General features: G+C 45.6%; 2 protein-coding genes across 2 annotated transcripts in view; one reads left to right on the forward strand and one right to left on the reverse strand.

Moving 5' to 3' along the window:
- The window catches only part of focad (focadhesin), a 44,371-nt gene extending 35,900 nt beyond the window's left edge, over window positions 1-8,471 (reverse strand). The window contains exons 1-5 of the mRNA XM_079758277.1: window positions 8,438-8,471; window positions 4,960-5,031; window positions 4,546-4,620; window positions 3,550-3,704; window positions 1,325-1,426 (exon numbers count right to left, since the gene is read on the reverse strand). Coding sequence (XP_079614403.1) covers window positions 1,325-1,426; window positions 3,550-3,704; window positions 4,546-4,620; window positions 4,960-5,016 — 389 coding nt within the window. The 5' untranslated portion in view covers window positions 5,017-5,031; window positions 8,438-8,471. The remainder of the gene's footprint in view (window positions 1-1,324; window positions 1,427-3,549; window positions 3,705-4,545; window positions 4,621-4,959; window positions 5,032-8,437) is intronic.
- Window positions 8,472-9,617: 1,146 nt separating this feature from the next.
- Window positions 9,618-15,562, forward strand: part of mllt3 (MLLT3 super elongation complex subunit) — a 29,929-nt gene continuing 23,984 nt past the window's right edge. Inside the window, exons 1-2 of the mRNA XM_079757986.1 lie at window positions 9,618-9,731; window positions 10,291-10,471. Coding sequence (XP_079614112.1) covers window positions 9,720-9,731; window positions 10,291-10,471 — 193 coding nt within the window. The 5' untranslated portion in view covers window positions 9,618-9,719. The remainder of the gene's footprint in view (window positions 9,732-10,290; window positions 10,472-15,562) is intronic.

Below are 15,562 nucleotides of genomic sequence, written 5' to 3' on the forward strand. Positions count from 1 at the left end.
TTCAGATAAACAACCACACGCACACACACACACACACACACACACACACACACACACACACACACACAGGAGATAGGACTTGCATATGCAACCATGCGCAGATACAGACACACAACGGAGATCACTCACATACACAACCAAGCACACACACACACAAACACACACACACACACACAGGAGAACACATGCATACGCAACCATGCGCACAGACAGACAGACACACACACACTTACACACCCACACAGGAGATCACTCACATACACAACCATGCACAAACACAGGAAATTATTCAGATGCACAACCATGCATACAAAGCCACACACACTCAAAAACCAGAGATCACACCAATACACAACCATGCAAACACACACACACACACACACACACACGGTAGAAGACAACAGGCTGCAACCCTGCAAAGAACAAGAGTGAAGCGGGACAACAAAAAGAGAGGAGGAGGAGGAGGAGGCGGAGGAGGAAGAAGAAGAGGAGCAGGATGTGGCAGGGAGGGAGGAGAGAGAGAACAGAGAGAAATAGCAACAAAGAGAGGAAAAAAACAACAACAAAGAGGGACGAGAGAGAGGAGGAAGTGATAAAGACGGGAGGAGGAGGAGGAGGAGGAGGAGGAGGAGGAGATGAGAGAGAGCAGATAGAAGGGAGGAGGTGGGAGGGCCTGAGAGCAGCACAAGGAGAAGAAGCCATTATGCAGAGGGAAGGAGGGAAGGAGAGAAGGAGGGAGGAGGGATGGGGGCTGAGGGTGAATCAGAAGCACAGCCTCTTTATCCTTCACTGTTACTGATTAAGGAGGAGGCCCCCAGGAACTTGGCAGAGGTGCACATCAAAGACTTGGAGGGGGAGAAGGGGGGGGGAGGAGATGGGTGAGAGGGAGGGAGGGAGAGAGGGAGGGGAGGGGGGGGTTCTCGTTCTAAGCTGAAGCAACCTAGTACAGACTATCGTGTCGGAAAAGTCTCAGTTCAACTGACCTCGATGATAGACTTATTACTTACACAGGTTTCGTATACACTCAGTAATAGGCAATGCAAGGCAATGCAAACTTTATTTATACAGCATTTTTCATACACGAGGCAGACTCAAAATGCTTCATAAAGAAACATCCTCATAAAATAAGTAAGTAGTAATACTGTTACTACTGCTGTTAAAAAAATATAGATTTATTAAAAAAAATTATCTACATTATAGGGTTAGGAGATATAGTGGGTTTTTTTATGCATAGATTTTTATACATACATAAATGACCTGAACAGGGCTCCATGAAGGACGGCATTGGGAGAGGAGTAGAGTGCAGTGCATCTGGAGGGCTCACCTGATAGAGTAGGGGCAGGAGAAGGGGATCTCCGGTTCTGGGCTCTGCTTTATCTGCATCTGCAGGAGCTTCCCCATCACCCCGATCAGTCCCTGGACGTTGCTGTGTTTCCGCAAAGATTGAGACTTGAGTGCATATTGAGTGCATTTCTGTTTCTTTAATAAATATTCATGGTGGCTGAGGAATAGTATGGAAAATAAGTTGCATAATGCCGGCTTTATGGATTTTACCTAAGCGAGTTTAAGTGCCGGTTCTTTTATCTGTTTTTGCTGACGACAGAAGGTTGAAATGCTGATGTTTGTGCGGAACGTAGAATTTTCCATCCTCCAAATGTTAATACTACAAAACGATCAACTCAATCCATCCAGCACCTGTGAATGTGTTCAGGCCTTTCAGATCGCCAACCGACCATCTCCACCTGAATGTTTTGTTTTTACGTTGATAGGCCAACACAAATTTGCATGTTTATCCTTCATTGTCGATTAACCTTACGATTATTGCTTAATTCTTTCAAATAAATCAGTTAATCATTTAGTCTGTTTGCTTTATCACACATTTTACACTGATCCCTCCACGAACCAAACATGGGAATTTCCGCAGCATTAAGCAGCAAGTGTTTGGCAATTGTACTTGATACATTTCTAAAACGATCAATCGATTATCAAACTTAGATTCGATCCATTTCCTTTTTATGGACTAATCCAATAATCATTGCAGCTCTTATATTTGATTTTGTGACATAGTTCATTACCCATCTCGGCTGATGCGAGTAAAAAATAACATTCTACCCAGAATGCTCTTGCCCTTAAACTATATGGTTACATACAAAAACATCCCTTAAACTCTATCTACATGTTGGGAATCAGATCGCTCATTGTGCTGAGCGCCTGGCTTGCCTTCTGTAACACAAGCCACCGTGACTACATGACGGGAATGTACGCAGAACGAAAAGCATTTATCGCTACGAATGTTCATCGAGAGGAATTAAGTGGGTCTCGTCCACCCACACCGCTCACATAAATCCACGTGACGAGATTGGCGCTCGCCCTTCGGCCGGTCAAGAGGAGCAGTTAGAGGTTAGGTGTCAGCCTGTTGAAGGACGGGTCGCGGGTGCCAAGACTCACTCATTGCCAAGTGTCTAACCAGCCATGCGCCGGCTGTGAAATGGCAGACAAACATAACCATCTACGACAAATCTCTGGCGGGATAGGAGTGTAGCCTGGGTCCAAAATGAGCATCTGCCAATGCCAATTTGACCATTTGGCGGGTTAAATCAAAAGAATGACAAATGCTTGGCCGATAGATTTTTCCACTCCGGCAGCGAGGTAAACAATACAAATGTTGTACATTTTGTGAGTGTGTGAGTATTTTGAGAGTGTAGCCACTTAAATGGCCCCATGCCCCCAGTCCTAAAGAAAAGACAATCGCCATATGTTAGCATGTACCTAGCCATGTGTGTATGTCAGCATGTACCTAGCCGTGTGCGTATGTTAGCATGTACCTGGCCAGGTGTGTGTGTTAGCATGTACCTAGCCGAGTGCTTATGTTAGCATTTACCTGGCCAGGGGTGTGTGTTAGCAAGTACCTAGCCGTGTGCGTATGCTAGCATGTACCTGGCCAGGTGCGTATGATAGCATGTACCTGGCCAGGTGTGTGTGTTAGCATGTACTTAGCCTTGTGTGTATGTCAGCATGTACCTAGCCATGTGCGTATGCTAGCATGTACCTGGCCAGGTGTGTGTGTTAGCATGTAACTAGCCGTGTGCGTATGTTAGCATGTGCCTGGCCAGGTGCGTGTGTCAGCATGTACCTGGCCAGGTGTGTGTCAGCATGTACCTAGCCGTGTGCGTATGTTAGCATGTGCCTGGCCAGGTGCGTGTGTCAGCATGTACCTAGCCGTGTGCGTATGTTAGCATGTGCCTGGCCAGGTGCGTGTGTCAGCATGTACCTGGCCAGGTGCGTGTGTCAGCATGTACCTGGCCAGGTGCGTGTGTCAGCATGTACCTAGCCGTGTGCGTGTGTCAGCATGTACCTGGCCAGGTGCGTATGTTAGCATGTACCTGGCCAGGTGTGTGTCAGCATGTACCTGGCCAGGTGCGTGTGTCAGCATGTACCTAGCCGTGTGCGTATGTTAGCATGTGCCTGGCCAGGTGCGTGTGTCAGCATGTACCTGGCCAGGTGCGTGTGTCAGCATGTACCTGGCCAGGTGTGTGTGTCAGCATGTACCTGGCGGAGGGCAGGAGGTTGAGGATGCTGTTGAGGATGAAGTGCAGGTCGGCGTGGCCCTGGTCCACCAGCAGCACCAGAGCGCGGCAGCAGGTGGTGCGCACGCTGGCGTCCCCGCCGCAGCACTGCTCCCACAGCGCCGCCAACGCCACGCCCTGACGGGGGAGGGGCAAGACGTGGCGGACGGGTGTTAGCATGAGTTAAGGCTCGGTTATGGCCCCAGATCGACGCAACGCAAGGGGGTTAACGACCCGTTACGTCCTTGCGAACCCTCTTTGGGTCCACCGCAAGGGCCCGACGTGAGCCTCCCAAAAATTGTAACCTTGCACCGAGGCGACGCAGCAGCGAGGGCTGTGATTGGTCCGCTCACTGAAACCCGGCGCAGAACCAAAACAGGTTCACGACTGTGTCTAAGCGTCTGCGTGGTCCTTGTGTTGCATCGATGTGGAACCATAACTGAGCCTTTAGCGCGCGTGTGTGTGTGTGTGTGTGTGTGTGTGTGTGTGTGTGTGTGTGTGTGTGTAATTCACTCATTCCATCACTACGTTAAACCAACATGTTTTCATTGTCTCTACATAGCTCTATGCCGACAAAATGAGTAAGAAATGATAAGAAACGACAATGGTGACCTATGATGATAAATCGCAACCACAGTGGTGCGACCCTACATTATCTAGAGTGCAAAGACCATGCGTTTGGTAGAACTCACCATAAAGCCTCAGGAGTAAAGATAGAGACGGCTTTATGAGATTTACGACGGAACAATGTTAGTTATTCGCTACTCAATGTGCAATAGAAAGCATGACTTAAGGTCAACTATAACCAGGCAAATGACGTACATCTTGCGAAAAAAAGCACCTGCAAATTAGCGCTGTGGTAATGTCTGATTGAAGGAAGGGAAGATTGGGTCAACTAATCGTACACAGAAATACACCTGACTCATAAAGACCATTAAAGTACAGTCAAGGGCTGTGAACGTTACACAAGAGAGCTTACCTGAACAGAGGACTGAGATATCTTCCCATTTTGCTCTTTCTCTTTCAACACGGCAGCGACAAGACTTCTCGCCGTCTGTTAATGGAAAGTAGGCGTTAATGTGATTCACGTTAAATGTTAAAATGTTAAAATGGTTAAAAGCCTCCCACGCAGGTGGGATTGTCTCCTCCTTGGTAAAAAAGCATGGCTTCTGGTCCACACTCAGCAATTATCTGTGGCTTGAGGTGAACGTTGACTTCTGGTTAATCGAGTGAGTTCCAAATACTCATTGACACACATTTTGAGAACAGTTGAAGGCAACACAGGTATGTGGTATGGTTAAAGCATGCAGTGTCTGAGATATGTGTGAAGGGCTCTCCTAGTAATCAGTACTATGTAGGGCCTAATGCTATAAGAAGAAGTGGGGGTCAGGACCTGAGCCTGTATGATGGAGTTGGGGAAGTCGAACCGCGCCTTCAGACTCTCACCCATCTCTCTCTGTGAAGCCTGAGAGCAGCAGAGGAAGACAAAAGAGACACAGAGTTCTGAGAGAACCTCGGAAGAAGTTGTAGATGAGCAGTCAAAGTCCTCCTAAGCTTTGTGCTTCTAGATGAATTCTGTCTGAGGATGGAAAACGAAAGTTGTAGAAAAAAAACTTTTTAAAACTTTTGTTTTTTCTTCCATAGATGGCTACACCATCACTTTTGTTAAAAACAATGTCAACTATATGAAAAGATAGACCTATCATACCGCAACATAATAAATAGTAGAATTGTGTAATAACTAGTAGAATCTTGTGATTGGGGATCTTCCAGCTAGCACTAAAGGTCAATCGTGTAGCCAATAAGACTTCAGATACCCTAGCCCAATACACATTCAGGTACAGAGAAGGAATAAATGTTAAGATTCTGTTCTATAGATTGAGCAATTTATTTCTAGCATATGCACTTTCGATACCAAGAAGACTGTTACAAGCGTACTATTACCCAATGTACATTAAGGTACAGGGAGGGAACCTAGTTAGATGTATATCCCAGTGAGCCGGGTCTCTAAGGAGTTAAAGACACAGAACATCTGTGTAAACGCTGCAGTCGGAGGGGTCCGACCGAAGCCGAGCAGATAAACGCTCCAATGAGCTGGGAGGTACAAAAAAAGAGAAGCTACGTTTTGAAAGAAAACACCTGTTGCTTGATACACTTAACAGACGATAAGTGCTCGGCACAAAGAATGCCAGGAGGGCCCTAGAATGACTTCAATCTCTTTGAAAGCCAACCGGTTCTGTCTCATTTCAACCACTTGGCACATGGTCAATTATGGTGGCCACAGCCCAATTTTACATTAAATTATTCACAAGACAACCACCTTGCCCCCGTTTTCTCTACCTTCCCACTGCAGGCTTCTAAACAGAAGGTGCTCTCAGGTTTAAACACCAAGGACAACCGTTTGTTGCGGGGAGGGACTGCCTGCTGTCAGAGTTCCCTGTGAAGCCCCCAGATGGCCGCTAGCCACTGCATATTCAGGAAGACCACAGCCCCAACCCCCACCTCCACCACCACCAAACCCAGCTAGTTGGAAGTGAGACAGGTAGTGAGACAGGCACAATGGGCAAGGTGGTAACGCAGTCCTAACTGCAAGACACTTTAATCATCGAGGTGTGCATGTTTCCCTTTCATTTAAATCAAATTTAAAACTCTTAACAATAAGAACGTTATAATCATGAAATACTGTTATAACAACAAAACACTAACTATTCGACAGAGTGCCCATCCACTTTTAAATGTGACAACCAGATCTTCAACCAGGGATCAGTTTTCAATCATCAATGTCACTGAACATAAAACATTCAACAAGTCACAGAGCTGCTTTGGCGAGCAAAATTTCTTCCATTTGGACCTTTCCCTACAACATTATATCATTTTTCATTCATTTGTTCTAGTTCTGTTTGATAATCTCAGCAGATATGCTTGTTTGAGTGAGAACAAAAGTGATACGACATTATGGCTTCATATTTACTTTTACATGAATGGAACGGAGGGTAGTAAAAGATTAAGAACAGTAATCAAGCAGGCAAAAGCCAATGCCATATGCTCCAGTAGTTGGAAAGAGAACTTTTCACAGACCCGAGGTACTCTGCATCTCATGGAACTGTACTAGTAGGCAGGGAGAACTTCTGTCATTAGAACATCTCTACAGTAACGAATAATTAATATTACATAACCATTTGTCTCATCCAGGCCCTCCTTTACACCTGAGATGGGGTGGGGGATGGGGAGGCAAACTCGAGTTGCCCACGGCAACCGGACGACCCTGTCTACCCAGCCTTGGACACAGCTGTTTCACTTCACACCGGATTGCCTTCACCTGCGGTGCGCATCACCAGCAGCGCTACTCTCCGTAATCACACGAAACATGAGCAACAAAGCCCCCCCCCCACACACACACACACACACACACCCCAACGCAGCCATTTTCCCCTGAAAAACGTAGAGACACCCCACCTAAGCCCACACACCCACCCACCCTGCCTCCTATCTGACTGATAAGCCAGCCGTGCACTGTGCTACACGCATGCCTATCTGTCCTCAGCTTTAAACCGCTTAGTCACCTAAACGTGGTCGGACTCCAATGACCACACAAATAGGTAAGCGGGCAACCAACCACTGAAATGCCTTGTATATTTTTTGTATTTATGTTTGTTTGTAGTTATGTATTTGTGGTTTTTTTTTTGTCGTTGAGCATATTGCATTACTGTACAGTAAATAGGTTTGCTGGTTCTTCTTTTGAGAGGTAGGACATATGGCCAAACCGGTGACACTTCAAAACAGAGCTACTATCTAAAATCGTAAAGGCTAAAAGACTATTGGCTAAAACCTTCTGTTTTAGCCAATAGTCTTTTAGCCTTATACCTTAACATCCATTAGGCATCTAGCTTTGAACTGTGATGAATGGATAGGTAGGAGTATAACTTCAATACTTCCACTACTAACTTAAACCTGCACAATCCATTGTTTATTATTATTATCTAAAATCCAATTTAGATGTGCATGAATTTATTTTATGGGGTGATTACTACTATCAGCTCTACGCTTAGGAGGTAATACTCAAACCATTCCAGTGGTTTCTATCCCACATGTACCGCTCTCAGAACAATGTAGGCCTGCTCGTGTGTGCTAGCGCTGCAGTAGCGATACAAGTAGGGACAATGAATGGAGCATTGTTGACACAACTATGCTTTAGAAGTGACATGGCTGTGGCTTAACTACAGGGTCTTCTTGTGCAAAGAAAAAAACTGCTAGATAAGGGATGGCAACCCTTTGGATGACAGTAGTGTAGCAGAGACCACTGGGCGAGTGTCAAAGTGAGGGGAAAACAGGCGCGTTATTACTGTGTAACCATAGGCTGCTACGTGGTCCACAATTGTTCGACACATGCCTTTGGTTTAACCAAAGTCAACGTTGGTCATGTCCGAGCAACTTTCTGTCAAGAAGTCGGTTTTTTCAAAGTGTTCTGATCGTATCAGGTAATACTTATATTTCATGAACAGGGTACTCATGGAGGGAATGAGACAACGGTAACGGTAACTGTACAGTGGGTCGTGAAGCGAACCTCCTCTTTATTTTGACACTTTTGACACTCCTAGACTCTCACAAGCATATGTGTTGCCAAGTTATACAGACAATAACTGTAACTTTTAAGGATGAAATTAACGAAACTAGTGAGTATGCAGTGAGAGAATATATGCGATTAGCCACCAGCTAGATGATAACCCCACCGCAACCACGTGAAAAGACTAAATATTAATTCAGAGTAGCAGAGGAAGCATGGTTAGGCATTTATCATATCCGTTTCAGTCAAGTATATAATGTAATGTTATACATGACATAACAGTTTACGAAGACAGTTTCAACTTTACCTGTGAACATCCACAAGACAAGTATCGCGCAACTACGGCGTGCGGCGAGGACCAGACGGAACACAGGCGCGAAAGGCGAATGAAAAATGTGTTAAAGTATTAAATTGCTGTTAATAATGTAATCGCTCACCACAAGTAACCCTATTACACCCTATTAAAACCGCAAGGAAATCTTGTCTATACGCTTAGCTCCTGATCTATGGTCAAAGAAATGGCAGCACCTGTCAGGCTTGCCCTGTCACTCCACTGCATGGGAGGATAGGAGTTGGAGGAATATAACAAGTCTGTCTCAAAAACAGGGACAATTCCGTCCATATTCTGTGCCTACCTATTTGCAATAAATAATTCATAATGAACAGTGAACAAATGTTTCATTTTATTCTAATTAATTAATAGTGGTTTAGGCAAAAGTGCCTAAAAGGCACTTTTAATGTAGTCTATATTCTCAGGATCCAGAAATTGACGCGTTAATGTGCGTGCGTGCGTTCAAGTGTGTGTGTGTGTGTGTGTGTGTGTGTGTGTGTGTGTGTGTGTGTGTGTGTGTGTGTGTGTGTGTGTCTGTCTGTGTGTGTGTGTGTCTGTGTATGTGTGTTAACGCGAGATATTCCAATGATAAATCATTCAAGGGAATGTTCTTTTAAGTTTGACTCTTTCCATGAATGCCAGCCTATGCATACATACGTGTATTGCATACGTATGCATAGATTATACGTGTATTGTAAACATTTGCATAGGCCAACATACGTGTACATGATTTACCACAGATTATCCTGTACCAGTTTCGGATTAATTATTAATTCTAAATTAACACCCCGCGATTTAAAGAGATGAGTAATACATCAGCTTTCTTCTGATGATCGATTCGTTTGCAATAGCCACATTTGTAGACACATCACTATGAAATATCTGCAACGGCGGATATGAAAAGCTATAACCTGATATAATTTGACAGCATATGTAGACCTGTATTTTTCTATTTTTCTAAACTCTTGTTAAATCTGATTCGTTGTATAATTACGGTAAGGTTATCGGTCCGTCATTGGCTGCCGGCGTGAGTGTGTTTCCCCTCATTGGTTCCCCGCCTCTCGTGCTCGGCTCCTCGACCAGTAGACACGCGAGACAGCGCATGCGTCTTACTTTTTCTCTCCCTCAGCCTTTGAAACTCGAGGTTGAGTTCAATCAAGAAAAGACCATGTACGCCGCCATAAGCAAGATAGGCTCCCCTCTTGTCTCTTTTAAAACGAAATCTCCATGAAATAGCGGTGACGCCGCGGCCTGAAGGATGGCCAACTCGGTGAGTAGCGAATGATAATGCGGCCACACACGAGAGAGTGGCGGTCCACGGAGCGGCGTTGTGTGTTCGCTGTTTCTTTTTTTTTTTTTGCGCGTCTCGGCCGAAGATTTCATGCAGTATTCCCGATTGATGAAGCCGAAGTACAGTACGACCGCTGTAGTTGAGCGCATGTCGAGGCTGTGGTGGTCCAGCTGCAGCCTGACACACGGAGCATGAAGTAAAATATGACGTGCAGGGTTTTATAATGAACGTGATCTGACTTGCAGGGAGACAGCTGTTGAGTTAGTAGTTATGAATGTAGAAAAGTTGATGTGTCTGTGTGGCTTACATTAGTGCACACACTGTATTATTATTTTTTTTTTACACGTGCATTATTTCACTGTTAAATGGATGGACGAGTAGGGAGACATGAGACCTAATGCCATTTTATTGTTGATTGTTGCAACTGCACACTGATTTTGATAAAGACCCGTTCTGCAAATGTGAAGAAAAAAGAATCCCACACGTTTTTGGGTGAATCTTTAAAAAACATTCTTAACAAAAGCGTAACATCCCACAGGGTGCCGTTCAGGTGAAACTGGAACTTGGTCACCGTGCTCAGGTCCGGAAAAAACCCACTGTGGAAGGATTTACCCACGACTGGATCGTGTTTGTCCGAGGACCGGAGCAAAGTAACATTCAGCACTTCGTGGAGAAAGTTGTTTTTCACCTGCACGAGAGCTTCCCTAAACCAAAAAGAGGTAATACAATTTTGTTTGTGGTAATTGCATGCAAACCGTTATTTTTTCCCATGGAGTTGCAACGCTAGACGTGAGTCTTTTCCAACTATGCATATTGTTGAAGTCTCCGAACATGTCTCTGGGTGAAAGCCTCTGGCCATCTCAGATCAGGCATTACCTGTTGTGTCGTTGCTGTGCGCTTTTTATTTTAGAGAGGGACCTTATGATCGCTAGAATACAATATCCAAGAATCATTCCTAAATTCCGTGATACAGGAAAGATGCCAAACGCTTTGGCATCCCTTTAACAGGTATTGGCATTTTTCATTCCAAATTATAGCTTATTTTACCGCCTGTCTTTTGACTGATTTCAAAAGGATGTATTAGTTCGTATGGATAAGATGCGCATTGCCAGTTCTCCCTAATACGATGCGTGGATGTTGTAGCCCTATATAGCACATTGCAGCCTACTGTATCTGAACACCATGCAGCTTGCATGCATGCAGCTTCCGTGAATTAAAGGTATAAGCAACCCCAAAGCGTTAAGCCTACAACTGTAATCGCAGCGAAACGGCTCACACTCGGGCGGATTTGGTCGACTAGTATTTCTGCGAGGAGAGTGATTTTGGATGCGATAGGTAGCCTATTTTGGGGCATCGTAGCCATTTAGGGTTCTGGAAACGCCTGAAGCCTGCTCCCTGAATGTGTTCGCCTGTTCACACACACGCGCACACACGCACACACACACACACACACACACACACTGGTGCATGTGAGGCACCCTCTCGTGATGGAACGTCTGGCTAGGAAGAGATCAATTAAAATATTTGCTAGTTTGGAATTTTTTACCCCCTCTGCTCTCCCTCCCTCCTCCTAGCCCTCCTCCTCCTCCTCTGCCCTCCCTTCCTCCTCCTCCTCCTCCTCTTCCTCATCCCCTACCCCGGCCCGCCCCCTCTCTGCCTCTGGTGCATTTGAGGGTTCTCTGGCGTGACAAGGGCCAGGCAGCGAGCCAAACTCTGTGCCTTACCGGAGAGACCCTGTCTTATTCTAATTATATGTGACTCAAATGGCAGACAAAAGATTCACGTTATTAAAAACAGTTGTGAGATAGTCTCTGTTCGGGGCGGTTTTTCCCCCCTTTTCGTCTCCCCACTGTCTGGTTGTGACAAGTTTGCCCGGCCGGGTTTGAAGTTTGTAATATTCTTAATGATTAACCCACAAGTTGCTCCAGTCTTGAGCGTCAGGGGATGCTGGCGTTGTTTAGAAGCTGGTGATTTATAGTGAGTCTTTCTACACATTTAGTGGCAGATGCGCAATGGTTTGGGCAATTTGCGTAAGTTTTCTGGATGGTACACTGTTACTGTTAAGATAGTGACAGATATTTAACAGAGTTATGAGGCTTTACACGTCAAACAACCATATTCTAGGAATGATTATTCATTAGCAAGATTACGCCCACGCAATATAACCAGATATGGTAAACGGTTAATCTCACAGCGTGTTCAAAAGGACAGTATATTTTTTCCAACCTCAGCCAGTGACTGTACACACGTTACCAAACAGTGGGGCTGAAGCATAGAGGGACTAAATGAAGTATTGCTTATGCCTGCCATTTCCCCTCCTGAATCCCATTAAAAAAAGAAAATACCTTGGTCCTATTTGGGCACTCAGTACGTGTGTGTGTGTGTGTTGGGGGGGGTGGGGTGTTCGGATGCTTTGGAAAAGAACACACTTTTCAACCTCCGCGTCATGTCTTATGAATAGCCCACGGGGATTGACAAAATCTTTTCGTAGTGTTTGACAAAGCTATGTTGACGGGGGACTCACAGCGTTGCCTCGGAGCTACAGGGCTCTTCAAAGCTCCTCAGAAGACATTCTGCTGTGGGTTCCAGGTTTTGATCTCACCCTCCACCATCCTCCACCATCCTCCACCCCTGCACACTCCTGCTCAGTCCCACCCCCCAACGTCCTCCACATCCACCCCGGCGGTGATGGATGTAACGTTAGAGGACTGGGGGGGCAGTCCAAGACCCCGTGGGAGTGTACTTAACCTTCAGTAAATCGCAGGAAGTGACACGTTGCTATTCGATCCTGCTTCCAACCAAAAAAAAGAGAAAAAACCCTTGTCATGTTTGTGTGAACCCTTTTGTTTTTCCTGCCTGTTTTTTTTTTTTCTTCTTCTTTTTATGGTGACAAATGTCATGCCCTGAGTACTCTGGCTCCGTCCACCTCCTGACCGTCGACACATTGGCTTAATTTATCTTTTTATGTTTGGAGGAAGACGGCTCGCGCCACTCTTGGAATAACCCTGCACGCTGGCCACATCTCTTGCCATTGGTGCCAATTCATTAAACAAAGCAAAACAAGGCTTACGGACTGAATAGTAATACAGTCGTTACCTTTTTTGTAAATGCAGCACATTCAATAAATAAGTGGCTGTGTTATGTGAGGCAAAATAGCGGGGGGAGAGGGGGTTTTGCAGAAAAGTCCCAGGGTTGCAAAAATGTCCCTTTTTTTGTATATGGTCGGGAAATAGTGCCATGTCATTATATTCAGTCTAGTTTAAAAGACAGAATTTCAAATGGTATCTCATGGGAAAGCTGTACAACAGTAAATCCCCTGTCCATTACGCTGGGCAGACAGCGAGGAATGGCTTGTTCAATATTGCTGCACCGCATGCACTAACACTTGAAAGGCATTCCATCAAAGTGTGCGATGCTTTCTGACACGCGCGACACTAACACTTTATGAGGGTCAGAAACGCCCCCATAAATCCAAGCCGCTGGGACGTAGTTACCCCTTAAATTTAAACTTAAGGGTTCTTGACAGTGCAGGAATTAAGGGGATTCTTTAGCGGTCTCAAAGGATTCAGATTCTCAGAGGGTTAGTGAGAATTTCCCTTTTGATTACTTGATTAGGCAACATTTTGTCTCGTCGTGGAAGAGCTGATTGCAGCTGGAGGTCTGAGGTGTGAATTCATCCGAGACACAGCGGATCAACCGGATTATCCACACGTCGTCCAGATGCACAAACGGAGGGAAAAAAAACTCCCATGTGGCCGAGATGCAAAAACGATTGTCCCAGCATCTTGATCTAGTCAGGGCTGGCCAAATATCACTGGGCTTCAGCTGTGGTGGAGACCCACCTCCCAGTACTCGGGTCAGTGGTGGAAGACCAGCAGTGGTGGATTGATAGTTCAACCGCTTCAACAAGTGCAAGTAGATTCCACAGCCTAGCTGCTTCTCAAAGCGAGATTACGCGAAATTTGAGACAATCATGAAAATCGATATCAAAATAAACATGCCAAATAATTGGTGAATAGCACCAGATGAATCAATGTAAACAGCACAACTGGGCTGACAGAAAGATGATAGCTCACCTCTCTTCAGGGTAGCGTCCAACAGAGATGTGTTTATTGTGTGCGATCCTGCCCTCAATTAGAATCTTTTGACCACAGCTCTTGTTTCTCTCTTAAGAGGCAACCCCTCTCAAAACTAAAGCTGAATTTGGCTTCCAACTAGCTTTATTCTGGATATTTTGCTCCAGTATGTTAGACTCAGCTCTCTGGATTGTTTGTTGAACCTTAAACCCATATTCAAATAGAGGACAATGGCTGGGGTAAGACACCGCTTACTGCAGTGGGTGTCTCAGAGTCCTATGACTGTGACGGTGGCGCTGTCTCATCGGGAAAGGAAAAACGTCTCCTGTTAGCACCTTACGTTAAACACTTGACTGCTGTTTGTACTTACACCGTAGCCTGCATGAGTTACATTGTGTTGCGGCCTTGCTTGAGTGTTGCAACTGTATAAAGTGTAAAACTGTTGATCTCCGTGGTCCATGGATTTCATAGGGCAAGCCTAAATGGACATCAATTCCCCCCCCCCCCCCCAGGTTTTTAGAACCTGAGGGTGGAAGGGTTCACTGGCAGCAAGGCGTTGACTAAGTGCTCGATGAAAAGGCGGAGGTGAGACTCTTGTGTTTGGCAACCGGCGTGGGCGGCTAGCGTGCTAAACGAGTGGTCAGCCAAGGGCGCAGCTGGCTAGTTGTTGACCCTTTTTAGCTCACACACACACACACACACACACACACACACACACACACACACACACACACACACACACACACACACACACACACACACACACACACACACACACACAAAGGCAGAAAGAGGAAGTCCCAGGGTCAGCACCAAGGATGTTTCTCTTCACCCCCACCCTCTTCTCCTCCTCTCTCCCTCCCTTCATTGAGGCCATATTTGTTTAATTTAGTCCTTAACTTTGCAGCTGGCGAGAATTAGACTCACTTGAAAGGAGAGTTTTTTTGTTCACTATTGCTCTCAGAGCGTTTATGCATATATATTTATAGATCTCTTGTGTACATTTACAGACGACATGCGTGCATTTGCTTCTAAGGAGGATGATGATGATGGAGGCATACATTGAACTCGCTCCTCTTCCTCTCTCTGCCATGTCGGAGCTCTATCAATGATTCACTGGCCCTCCTTATGAAGGGAGAATATAGGGACTACAGTAGCTCCTCCAGGGATAGCCTGTCTCCTTCTCTCTCTGTCTCTGTTTCTGATTTGAGGTTCTGGCAGCTCTTCACAACATCATTTGTGTAGCCCGGGCAAACTAGGTGTGATTTGGTTACATTCAGTGTAGCCTTGGAAACCAGATTGTGGGAGGGGTGCAGGTCGGTGGAGGGAGCCATTTTGAACTAAGTGGCCTGGAACATTGTCACCATCATGGCCAAATGCCCCCCTATCCCCCCCCCACCCCAACGACCGCGAGCAGTGTGGCTCATTTCCTTCCCTGCTAAAATATTGTATTGTTCAGCATCATTCTATTGAAAAGGGATGCTTTTTTGGGGACAAAGCCCATTATATAGTTCTCACCTCAAAACCGATGCAAGTGATTCGTTAAAAAGGTGAGATGGTTCATTATTCATTTTTGAGACGCCTCCACCTACTACTGCTGTACAGGTATGAGAATAGTCATAACAGGGTGTTGTTACCATTCAGAAACCCCGGCCTTTTGCTTCCATGTCGTCGTTGCGCCCCGCGACTTTTTTTTCCGGCGGCGGGACTTGAAAGCAACTCGGAGGCGCGCAT

The sequence above is a fragment of the Pollachius pollachius genome (genome assembly GCF_949987615.1).
Source record: "Pollachius pollachius genome assembly, chromosome: 20".
NCBI classification, from domain to species: Eukaryota; Metazoa; Chordata; class Actinopteri; order Gadiformes; family Gadidae; genus Pollachius; species Pollachius pollachius.